This window comes from Hetaerina americana, unplaced genomic scaffold (genome assembly GCF_022747635.1).
Source record: "Hetaerina americana unplaced genomic scaffold, ioHetAmer1.1.p SCAF_5, whole genome shotgun sequence".
Taxonomy (NCBI): Eukaryota; Metazoa; Arthropoda; class Insecta; order Odonata; family Calopterygidae; genus Hetaerina; species Hetaerina americana.
Window position 1 is genome coordinate 10921393 of NW_027287095.1, and position 13025 is coordinate 10934417.

A 13025-nucleotide genomic window follows, 5' to 3' on the forward strand; every position below is an offset into this window, starting at 1 on the left:
ATGATTCATAATATTTTCCCGTCGCTTTTTAAGCACTCACCCTCTGAATAATTACTATCGTAGTCGTAACTTGTCATTTTCCCTCTTTTTACAGTTTATATTATGAGTTAAATCAGCGTTGGATTTATTCAAATGTGCACTCCATTTCCTCTATATATTCAAAACTCTAAACAGGAGACTTACCGACAGCGATAGTTTACTTGTATGTGTACCTTGGTGTATATTTACTCGTTAGGTGGGTAAACTGAACATTTTAATGAAGAGAGAGTCAAACTCAGTCGTCGATGTTGTACATTCCATCGGACGGATGAATGCTGAGCAGTGAAAATATAGCAAATGCTACCATTAAAAATGCTGCAACGTTTGTCAGTCGTTGCACCTTCGTAGTCTCCATTTCCGCTACGTTAATTTAACACGCACGCTGCGGGGTTTATGATTCCAGAAAAAAAGCGGAGCGTCCACTTCGGTCGCGGGCTCGCCTCGGAAAAATCCTTCTTATCCGTGAGCAAACCAACTGCCCACGCGGGAGGAGGGAGGGACAAGTGAACTTTTATAGCACCTGCTCTGTCCTCCTGGGGACTTGGTTGTTTTTCTTAAGTGGATAGGCAGGGAAAGAATGCCGTCTTCTTCAGCGAGCCCCTCCTTCAATTTCTCTGAAACCCACGCCTCTTCTTTCCGGAACATTACTTTCCGACTTCCCTTCAAGACTTCTCTTCTTGGCGGAGGGATAGGGGATAAGCATCCTAGCTCTCTCTCTCTCCCTTAGAAAGAGATTCCGACGCCTTAAGGTACAAAGCTGAATTGCCATCGGGTGGATCGAACGGCACCGAGGTCTCGTCTCCACTCATTGATGAGTTAAGCGAGAGCGATTAACCCCGATTGGGTGCATCCGACGAGCGGAAGTAGCGGCATTAACAAGGCGTTAACTTGATCGCTAACATCTCAGTTCGGCTGATTGCACCCGCACTCCACCTCCGACGTAAAATGTTGAAACCAGTATGTATTTTATCTTAAACTGCGATCTCAGAATTGAACTGAAAGCTATTCGAACTTGAGTTTTCATAGTGGGAAAAGTTAAGCGCGCAGAAGACGGGAGAACATCCATTATCAAAACTGTTCTTTTAAGTGTTGTCTGTAGGAAGAAACATTTATCCCTGTCTCATTGTTTCGAGTAGTGAACCTCAACTAATGGCTTTTGGATGGGTCTTCCACCAGATGATACTTACATAATTTAAATTGAAACCCGACCCGATTATAGAGTGGAAACGTTTTTAATTGCCTCAAAGCATTGCACAGTGGCGAGAATGTTATTCCAGGTATTTCAGTATTGTTACATATCGGTGCAAAGCAGATGCTCTGAGTAGCGGGTGCAATAATCAGCCGTTCATCAACCAATGATATGCTCAAAACGCGTGTTACTCTGATTGAAAATTTCGGAATATGTTATTTTCATTAGAATATAATTCATTTAAATACCAATCGTATCTCATTTTTTGACTGAAGTTAGGGCTGTCTCAGTTATGAAATAACCACCACCTACGCTATTATAAGTTTTAATGTATTTAAAAAATAGAAAATGTGCATATTGATTTAAGTATATGCTCATTGAAAAATCAGCCTTGGATGTTTTTTTTTACGATTTGGTACTCGTCGCTTTATTTGAATAAAATGGTACGAAAATACAATAATGCAATGGAACAATACAATAATAGAATGAAAATTGCATCGAATCCAAAAGACTGGCTGGCTACTGTCAGGCTGAAGATTGAGTCAGCAATGCACACTGCTTAGGAAAATTCAATGCTACGCATGATTCTCCTAACAATGGAATATTTAGGGTATATTATGATTTCTTCAATTTAGCGAACATCATCATATAAGTGCCTCTGTTAAGGAAGGATCGACTGAAGCAGGTTTGAGTGACGCACCGAAGGGGTGAGGCTTTGCTAAGGATTTCTGCTTGGATGCATATCGTGTGTGTTAATCGCCCAAGGACACCGTTAATGATTTCTGTTATTGGAAAAGAATCGGGAGGTAGGAGGAGCCATCATAAATCATTGGCAACGGCCAGCTTGATAATCACGCATGGTAATTATGGAATAAAACTTCCTAGAAATGACTTCTTCGGCGAATTGTTCGTCCGTTAAATTATAAAGTGATTATAGAATGGAAAAATATCGAATATTTGTAAGTTACCTCTGCCATTAATTACATGCGTTTACTATGTGCCGTTATATGAGCAATGCATGCGAAATTTCCAAACTTATCTCATTGTTTAAATGAATCGAAGTTTCTTTTAGCAATCAGAAAACCATCACCTAAGCCTTAAAAGTTTTCATGCATTTCAAAAATGGAAAATATGGCCTAGTTTGACTATATGCTCATTAAAAAACAGCCTTGGAATATTTTTAATTATTTGGTACTTATTTCTTACTAAATTTAAATAATATGCAATTATAGTATGAAAATTGCAACCAATCCAACTTCAGGCGTAGGAATTTATTAATCGCTCAAGCTGTCATTCGTTGCTTCAGGGTGGGAATAAGTAGGCCGATATTAAATTGCCATTTTTGTATTCGATTAGTCCGTAACCCAGGAAGGGAACCAATCGGGACTACCCAGGAACCACACGGGTGTGAACCCTAAGCAGACACAGATGCAGACGAAGGGGTGGTGGAACTCCGGTTGGTAAACTGGATTAGAGCCCGGACGAGGATACTGAGGATTACATCTAGGCTAGGCTTTTAAAAGAGCACTCACTCACTAGCTTAAATTTTCCTTTGGGTGGCAACATTGCTAGTTGTCACGTTCACTCACGAATGGCCTAAGCTTTATTTTTATTGTGAATGTTTTGACGTCTTTAATATCTTTTATCAAAGAGATGACATTATTGACATTCATGAAAATATTAGCGTACAAAATTGTACAATATCATTTATAAGGTAACCCAAATTTATAAGCGAGAGAATTGGTTAGTTTATCTGCCTACGTGTAGGTGATTAAATCCATAGAAAGATTTTAAAGAGGTAATAGAAAACCACGGGTTAGTCTCAAACCGTAGGTATGCACTTGAGAGCTCAGATGGCTATTGGTAGTAGTAGTAGTAGTTTTAAGGGGAGGCGACCGACAGCTAAGGTCATTTGCGCCATAGGGGATGGACAGGAAAGGATGAAGGGTGGAGAGAAACCCGGCGTCGGCATTAGCCTGCTCTTTACGAAAGGCGCCAAGGGGTCCGCAGTTTAACGTCCCATCCGACGGACGGCGTACTCACTCAAAGTGCCCTCCACAAAGCACCTCAAGTAGGGATCGAGATACCTCTGAAAAATATTCAACACCGCCGGGATTTGAACCCGCGCCCTCAGGGTGGGAAGCCAGTACGTTAGCCCCCGCACCATCTCGATCCCCATGGCTATTGGTGTAGACATTGTTTTGAGGTCCAACTGCAGGAACTAGTAGCTACGTGATAAGATGATAATACGAGTATCGATCGTTAAAGATGCTAATGCGTGTAAACAACAACCGCACCCAATATCCATTACCTCTAAGAGAATTATTCCTATTATTTTAAATGATCACAAGAAGCATTTTACAAATTTAGGAAAGGACAAAAAGCTTCCAGATAATTAGATGTAATATCTTCAAATGGAGAATGAATGCAGATTTCCATTTCTACCTACTAGTTTAATTTTTCAACTGATGCTTCCGCATTTAATGATGATTTTTATTTATTTATATAAGTCCTTGCAAGCCTCCGCTAGGGTGTGGCAGGGGTTGAAAACAGACCAGACTAATTTTGTCCCGAATATGGACCTATCACGGTCGGACAGTATTATCCTGATCCCTTATCGTTCGTGGAAAAATGACATTTCAAATCTCTCTGTTATTCTTAATCTCTCTTATTTTATTAACTTGATAAATACGTTGCCTTTTTGTTTTAGCGTCCAAATTCAACATCACCCATAAAATTGTCCTGAATTTTCTATGAACCAAGTCAACCTAGTTTATTTTATCAATCATCACGTTCACGCAGTCCTTTCCACCTTGCTTTCCAAAAATAAATCCATTTGCTCTCCTTTGGCATATTTTTCTATTTTTGATGGAGAGCACTCACTATGGGTCACTCGAAAGATAACATCGCAGATGAAATCTGGCCTTGATAAAATTGCGAAAAGTGTACCTTTCTCCATCACATCTTTCCTCGAACGAAATCGAGAGTACTTTGTGTTGTATACGTGTTTGTGTGTGTGTGTGTATGTAGATGTATTTAATGTTAAATGAATGACTTCCTCCCCCTCGTCTAATCTTCGTCCGCATTCTCTTTGTTCAACAGTTCGACAGCTACGGCCGCTCCCTCCTGGGCCACGAAGCCTTCCCCCTCTCGGCCCGACACAACCACTACAACTCTCACGAGGACGGCGTCCATTCGAACGGAGTCGACGCCGCTGGCCCCAACGCCGCGGACGGCGACAAGGCGCCGCCGGGCGGCATGGTGCTCGTGACCGACGGGCAGCTCCCCTTGAGGCAGTGCCTGCACCCGGAGGTGTCCTCCAAGTGCATTGACCTGCCCTCCTACTACGATTCATTCTTCGACCTGAGGAAGGAGTTCGCGGCGTTCTACCACCACTCTGCCGAGGAGATCACCTCCGTAAGGGATATGATTGACTGTATCCTTTTCAACAACGATATATTGCAAATATTCCCATCAAACGCTTTTATTTCCAATGAATTTTCGCTGTCTATGTTTTTCCTTGCAGAGTATTTTTTCCCCGAGGTAAATGAACAAGGGGGATTCGAGGATGTACGTTTGCCATTTATGTGTTTGTATTTTGGTAATTTAAAGTACTTTACATATGTATGAAATAATCGATTTAAACAAAGTATGAACTAAATGTAAACTGTGGTCTGGGAAAATTTTGAAACTTCTATATGAGACATCTCTAATCTTTTTCGTGCATGATTTCATTCACCATCGTTATCACCGTCGCGTCCTAACTGCGTCTTGTATGTACCCGATTCATCTTTTCTCCTGTAATTTTTCTTTTGTTACTAGAAAACTGCGGTGGCTCAGTCACGATGTGTGATTTTTTGAAGATGTCGTCGTGGCTCGATATTGATGTATTTTTGGACACAAGTTCGTATTTACCTTGGAATTATTTCATTTTAATCAGCTGGTGTCGTTTTTATTTTTTCCTTGGGCCATTTTGTAATGCTACACGTGCAAAAATATTCCTCGCCTTCACTAGAGCAGGTGTCACCGCCACCGTCTTATGAAGTAAATTGTTGAACGCCACGCCCCTCTCTAGACTCCCACACTTATAGTATTTCGGTCTGAATCCTCCGCTTACGAATTCTTCATCTGGTCCTTTCCCTCTAGCAATCACTCATATCTCCTCATTAATTAAACCCTTGTATGGCTTCATGGGAAGCCTCCGAGTATCCTTAATTCCGAATTTTGTGATGACAATTACGTTTAAGTGTGGGATGCTTAAATTATTCATCATACGATTGTAATTCCGTTTGTTTAATTTCTCACTTAGTATCTTCGTAGAACGTGTTACACAACGGTTCTTCTTTGGAGCCTGACTTTATTTTTTCGATCATTTCTCATGTCGTTATTTCTATTAGCATCAAAATGGATCTAATCAGTTTCATGGCACAGCCTGAAAATGTTTAGCTGGTTCGTGGATCCATCGTAAAGTAAGTTCTCGTTTTCGTGTATTCAGCAGAAGTTCCAGCTATAATGTTTTGGTTGCTAGCCTTGGAATTCTATTTAGATTGTCGTGCGTCTTTAAATTCCTCAGGGGGTAAAAATTCAGTTTTGCTCTGTCAAAGTTATCGGTGAATTTATAGAAATCGTCAAACAGGAGAGCAGTCAGGGAAACTGGCCTCTCGCTCTCTCTCAGGACCGTTCTGCGTTTTCATTGTGCCTCGATCCAGTTGTCGATACAAATCTAGAAGATTTACGAGCTAGTGCCTGAAGGGGAACATTCCAATCCTCGAATCACGTCTCGCTCGCGCTGATTGTGTCCTCGGGCTGACGTCGCGTTCTTTCGCCCAATTCCTTACCCCCCCTCCCCCCGTCTCGAGGCGCCCGTGAGACGGATGGACGGGAAGCGGGGAGTGTAGATGACACAATCCCCCCGCTCCCCTTTCCAATCCTTTTTCGGGGCACTGCGTAGCAGCGGGTGTGGCTCAGCGAAAGGTCGGTTGCGATTCTACATCTACATGGCTCCCTGCAAGCCACCGCAAGGGTGCGGGGGGTGTTGTGCCTGGACAATCAGTAAATCTGTACGCGGGTATCAGTTCAATCGAACAACAATTACAGCAAGAATATTGAATAAATATATTATTCAATGACAGGATATATTCAAATCATGCGGGTGAAATGTTTTTGAAATGGGTCTATTTAGATTTCATGCAGGATATCGACAAAATAAAAACATTGCCAGTACTAATCCTTTTCGCGCCTGCGATCATATCTATTTTGATCCCTAATCATACGAGGAAAAAACAACATTGTAAATCGATCCGTTATACTATCAATCGCCCTGATTTTGTGTACATGATCTCATCTACCATAGCAAGTCGGGGCCTGTAATTTGTCTTTAACATTATCGGATTAGTGATCTATCTCAAGTTTACGCAATAAATTGAAACTGAAATTCAACATACGTTCAAATAGTGGCTCCCATCCTAATTCTTCCAATAGTATCGTGACACTGCTACCTTGTTCATAGCAATTTTTCACAAACCTAACCACTCTACGTTGCACTCGATCTAGTTTATAAACTAACACCTCATCTCGTCGTCACATCTCATGATGATCCCATACACGATTAGGGTTAGTTTCATTCAGATTTCTCTCCGACGCTGATCCCGTGTGCTCGAAAACCCTGTCTGCTGGCCTGCCTCCATCTCTCTCTCGCACCCTTACTCTTTTACACGGTCTCTCGCCCCTCGGAAATTTCACTGGGGGCAATAGAGGCGGCAATTTCGAGTACTTTGCTTCATGTCTCCTTCGAGATGTGCTCTAGTAGTTGCACTAACAACCGGCACCTCCGCAGTCCGCCTCCGTTTGCAAATCAATGACTGGATGATATATTTAGTGATATTATGCCGTAAGCATTATTTTGAAAAACATCAAAGGGAAAAAAGCCGGCCCGAGCGCTAAGTTGTCCTGACTTGGCTTGCTGAGGGCCACCCGCCGAAACCCGTAGTGGTAAATTTTGCGAGCGATTATTTTGCTGTCATATCCCGCCTCGATGGATGCTCGCGGTCGGCCTCCTCCTCCTCGGAGGGAGGAGACCACGTCATATCCGTTCGTTGGCCTGTGTTACTGGGTCGTGCAATAACTTAGAAAGTAAGGAACGAACGAAAAATACTCAAGTGATCCTTCATTTGAAAGATATGTTTCGCATATTTGCTGTCAACGCTTGTAAAGGACGGTATCTGTGTAGTTCTCTGCATCAACTTGTGACCAAATGTGATAAATGTACTTGTCAGCCTAATAAAGAATTCTTGAAATTTCTGTCCCTGACAGGTATTTTGAAAAAGGAGCACTGTGGAATCTCATGTGCTTAAAATTTCCTTCTGCTATCTGGATGCATGGCAGTGCAAAAACCACACTTCTTATTTCATAATCACTGTTGGAAAACCCACCTGCAGTAATATTTTCCGCTAAGGAAGTCCTTACTAAATTATTTTCAATCAAATATTCGGGATAGGGATGTTGGACGGAATGAAGGGAGGTAGATGAAGAGGGACTTGTTGTTGAGTAGGATGTTGGATTGTGCTTTGCCAGGAGAGACAAGAGAATTATTTGTTTTTTGTGGCCACCCAAAACCTACCTTTACCGGTAGATTGCCCACGGTAATAATAATTATTGTGTGTGGTGCAATTTTAACAAAAGAGAACTCGTCGTTTATAATTTAAACTTTTATTTTTACAAGGGAATTAACACACAATTAAAATATTCCACTGAATCGAACATGATGAAGAGCCTACCAGGAGAGGGTGTCTCATTTTCATAATTAATTACTCGTTATTTCTGTCTCGTAACTTTTTGTGTTTTGGGATGTAATTAGTACGGCTATGAATTTTACAGAATGATTACTTTTATAGCCTAACGCACTCAAAGGTTGTGAAATTTCTACATCTTCATTATAGCCTGCAATCCACCGGGTAGGCGTGTGGCAGGTGGTGCATCAGTTGTTCAGTGTTTTCTTGTGAAATTTTTCTATACATGTTAGAAATAATTTTTAATGCGTTTAGGTAGAGTTCACTTATTACTGAGTGAATCAAACGGTGCGTAAGTACAAACATTCAGGATAGTGGGCCAGTTTCCTTCTTAGGAAGTTGTGATATTCGGAATCGATTGGATTTGGCTGATGGTGCATACGAACCCGAGGAACTCCGTTCGGCACCCAAATTCTCTGCCCACAGTCCACCCCCCCCCCCCCCGCATGGAAATATCACAAAATCACTTATCATGGAACACATAATCAGTCATCATTAACACTATTATTATTCATGTTTAAGATCTCCTTGAAGTGCTTCTTTCGCCCTGATGAGGATGAGTTAATCGCAGAGGTAGTAGGGCAAAGAGAAACGGAATTTTAATGCGAGAGCAGACTTCGGGGACACCGATGCCTATCGCAGACGATAATGGCGATCTCCGGGGTGTGCTGGGCCAGTGGGTGAGAGAGCGGTCTGTGAGAAGAAGGGCACCCGCCCATCCCCCCGCCTTTCCTCCCCATTCCACACCCCTGCCATTTCTCCTCACACCCCCACCTCCTCCATAGCCTCCTCCATTCCCTCCTATGCAACACTTCATGGACACGCTTGCAGTCCTCGGAAAGTATGTCGAGACTATCCCTGCACGGCGCCCGCCAATGGAGAGGGGGCTGGAAGTGGAGGGGGGCGGGGTTGTCAAGGGTGTGAGGAATTAGACGGGAGGCTGGAAGTACGTGCCGTGTACTTGAGACTCGGGACGAAGTCTTTCGAACGAACGGGAGTGTGGGGTGTTTTCCATCACCCCCCTCGGGCATACTCTTTCCCGAGTCAGTTAGTTCAAACGTCCTCTTTAATTATGATTTTCAAACGGCGTTCACTCTGTCGTGGTTGAAATCTTACGGATTTCAACGCTACGTTTCTTATTTGTAGCCGGGGGAGATACGGTCTCGCTGGGCATTTCGTAAACCCCCTCGAGCCCCTTGAGGAACGGTGGTGTTTAGGGACCATGTTGGAGGTGCGCGACTACCGAAGTCATTGCGCCACTCGGGTGGAGGGAAGGAGGGTACGGACCGTCGGCCGGTTGGTGTCTGCCCGCGAGACTCCACCGCCCTGCGCTCCGTAGCACATTAGCTTCGCGAAAGATAGATGTGTATACTTTGATAAGCTTCGAGTTTTGGTTCTGTTGCTTTTTCTCTAATGATTTTCATGCATTGCTTGAACATTTCAGGAAAAAGATTGCCCTGAGTATTCCTTTAAAGTGCATAATGTTCCCTAAGTTGATATCCCATCGCCAGTCACCAGAAGCCACCCTCCGTTAGGTCATGACGTATATACATAGTTTGGTATAAATCGCAAACTAGCTAATGTAATCCAGTCGGCGGATGACTCTAACCGGGAGTCGAGAACGGTGGAGGTCCAACTCGAATTGATTCTAGATTTGCTTCAACCACACACTCGGGCGAAGCCAGTGCAGAAAAAATCCCGAGCAGGAAAAGTCGTCCCTAGTAGCCCATAGTCTCTTTTGGAGGTTAGGCTTATGTTGCTCTCGGATGCTCTCTTGCCGATTTTGACAAAATATCATCCCCACTAGCCCTTCTAGGCTCTCATTAATGAAAATATCTTAGCTTGCGATTAGTCCTTCGCTCGCGATAGGATTAAATTTTATCGGTGTTCAAATGTTTGTGTTAGAAATGTGGTTTATTTGATTGTAATAGATTACGCTTACGCTATCTCCCGTTCAATAAATTTTAATCGAAACGTTGCCATGAAAATCAACATAGCTGGTTAGCATTTCCGCATTATTATCCAAGGAATGTGAACATCAGGAGTAGTGAAAACTTCTCCTTCGTGAGTAATGAAAAGTCAGGTGGTTATGAATTTCAGCACGTAAAAGAGTTTGTAGGCTTCCATCCAATTATTATTATGTCCGTTTGCGTGTTTTTTCTTAATGCCTTCGATCCCCTGCTCCAATACGAGCTTCCATTTCCTTCTATTCTCCTTTTAATGTATTTATTATGCTGGGAACGGTATTTTTACGACCTCGGACATCCTTGAGACGGCTTTTATGTTTAATTCTCCTATGTCAGGACGCATTCTGGTGCTGCGGATTCCCCGTCTTCTACTCCTCACATCATGTCTCTCTCTTCTGAACAGATGCAAGTATTCATGACGTGTCGGTAAACTTGGAAGATAAAGTACATGCACCATTCCTCCCTAATAGTCCTGCTCTACTTCTGTTTTTTTCTGTTTTTGATTCCATTTGTGATGCTCAGGAATGGGCAGAGATGAAATCGGGAACTTGTGTGCATCACCGTGCCGTCCGTCGGCGCAATACTTGGACTATTAGCATGAATAGTGGAAATTTTCCGGAGTTGAGTTGAAAGCGTGAGATTTTGAAAGGGAGGTGGTGTTCCCTTCGGAACGAGGATGATGACGATTTTATCGATTGGAGAAATGGTTCCGGGCATCGCACGTGGGTGCCGTTTTCAGCGTGGGTAACGACTCCACCCACGGGCGTGTTGAAGATCCTAGGTGAAACGGCAGAGGGAATTTCTAAATTTTCTCGCTCCAGAATATCCTTGGTTGAACCCATGGTGTGGTTCGTCTTTCGTCTTTTGCACGCTAGTGAAGTCCTGCCGCCGATATGAGAGTACAGTGCTTAACATTGTGTGAAATCACTCTGCAGAATATATTTAAGTAGATGTTCACGTGAATCCGATGATTTCAGGCTGAACGATGTGGAAGTTCAAGACGTCAAGAGGTCAAGTTCATGACGAACACTGCATTCTTATGCTGCAATTTCGTTTCGGTACGAAAATTAGTTTCTATTCATTTGCGTATTCTCAGAATTTCCGTTCTTCAGGGTGACTCCTATGCGTCGAAACTAGGTGTACCGAAATAAAAGGACAGCCGAATAATATATAATGTTTTTTATTTCGTGTACATACGTATTCACATGCTATGACCTAGGAATTTAGTGGTGCTTATTTATGTAAACAACGAGTTCATAATCGAACGGTTACATGTTTAGAATTTTTTACGGTTATTCTTATTATTTCACAACATTTTCTCACTGTGTTCTTACCCTTGGTACAATATTGTGTTCAGATTTATATGGGGATTAACATTATTTTGTTCTTTCATTAGAAGAGAGATCAAGTGTAGATGCAGAGAAGTATTTTATTAGAGCTGCTATCGCTAGTATTGAGGTCCGAATAGAAGGAAGTATTGCTTGCGTATAATTTTGTTCCCCTAACGGTGTACGGCGAAGTGAAACATGGTGGATTTGAGTGGAATAATTTGATTCTTCTCCCCGACCAGCATGTTTTTGAGGTTGAAACGGAATCGAATTCTTAGATACCTTGTTTCACGTCTAAAATAAACTGCCGTGGAGTATTTTTTTTCGTAGATTTTAGATCGATTCGACATACGCCCCTTGTGGTTTTATGTTAAATCGTTTCGAAACTTTAATTCAATTTCGATAGCCTTCGTGGGATAGCATTTCAGTTCTCCTGACCCTTTCATTAAACGGCAGTCATCATTACCCTCGCGAGAGTTGCGAAGTGTAGTTTCGATTAGGTTTAAATACTCTTCGAGAAAGCATCTATCCTCCTGCGAATACGTGAACATTTCGTGTTCTCCTACATTTTTCGAATGACTAGGAATAGAATTCGTATGCTGGTTTAGCCATGTACATATTTCCAATTGAGCTCGGAAATGTAACCAGAGTTCCGTTACTCTTTAAACTGATGAAATTGTCACTTCTTAGCGCCGCTGTCTTTGGCTTAACATGTTATCTGAGTCACTCAAATTGCATTTGGCATGTCGTGGGAAATGTCCTAGTCGAAATGGAATTTGCTCTAAAACTTTCGAAAGGCAAACATTCGGTTGGTTCTTCAGTTTCCAGAAATAGAAAATGTGTTCAAAGGTCTGTTCAACGGTTTACTTCGTCGAGTAACTATCGAAACCGTTGGGAGATAAGATCAATATCCCACGGGCAAAGTTATTCCTGGATGAAGACACATTCGAAAATTACCTTTTGTGTAACTTCTTATGTTTCTTCGTACCTCCCTGTCTCTCCTCTCCCTCACCAAAGTGTACTTTCTGCCTTATTATTTGGTCGAGGAGGTTTTCATGGATAACAGCTATACTCGGCCTTGTTCGATCCAATTTAATTATAACTCATCATTAGAACATTTCACGCATACGTTTCCGTTATGGACGTTTTTTGTGGGGCGTTTGCGCGGTTCTTTACCGTTCCCTGCTCTGTCTAAGATAGTTTCTGCACCGATTTTGTTGTTTTGTCGAAATATAATATACGTATATGGAGGGGGTTGTTAAGCGAGTAATTAACCAAGTTTGGTGACTCAGCGAGCGTAGACTTTCAGCTTGCATTTATTTAATTTGGTTTACAATTCGAGGTTAGTTTGTTGTGACGTGTAGGCAGTAATTACCCAACCCAACCTTCAAACCCAACTTTTGGTACTGGTTTGCTTTTGAAAGGATTCTACTATAATTTTCGTAATTAGTGTTACTTGCTGGGACATTCATCATTGTTGATCATGATTGAAATAGAATTTGCAAATTAGTGTGATTGGTGGTGTGATTAATTTGTGACGTCATTAATTGGTGCCAAACAGTAATTTTTTGTGATCGTTTATGGATGAAGGAGCCTAACATAAGTTATTTGTCAGGTGCCACCCTCTGATTATGATTATTCGTTTAAGAAATAAAATTAATGTAATTTTTGTTTGATAAACGTAATTTTGTATTTTAAATGTATTTTTCTAATT

General features: G+C 42.0%; 1 protein-coding gene across 2 annotated transcripts in view; it reads left to right on the forward strand.

Annotated features, from left to right (window-relative positions):
* fus (epithelial splicing regulatory protein fusilli) overlaps positions 1-13025 on the forward strand; it is a 349111-nt gene that overhangs the window by 138028 nt on the left and 198058 nt on the right. For both annotated transcript variants that reach the window (XM_071592848.1, XM_071592849.1), the window contains exon 3: positions 4331-4664. In XM_071592848.1, coding sequence (XP_071448949.1) covers positions 4331-4664 — 334 coding nt within the window. The remainder of the gene's footprint in view (positions 1-4330; positions 4665-13025) is intronic.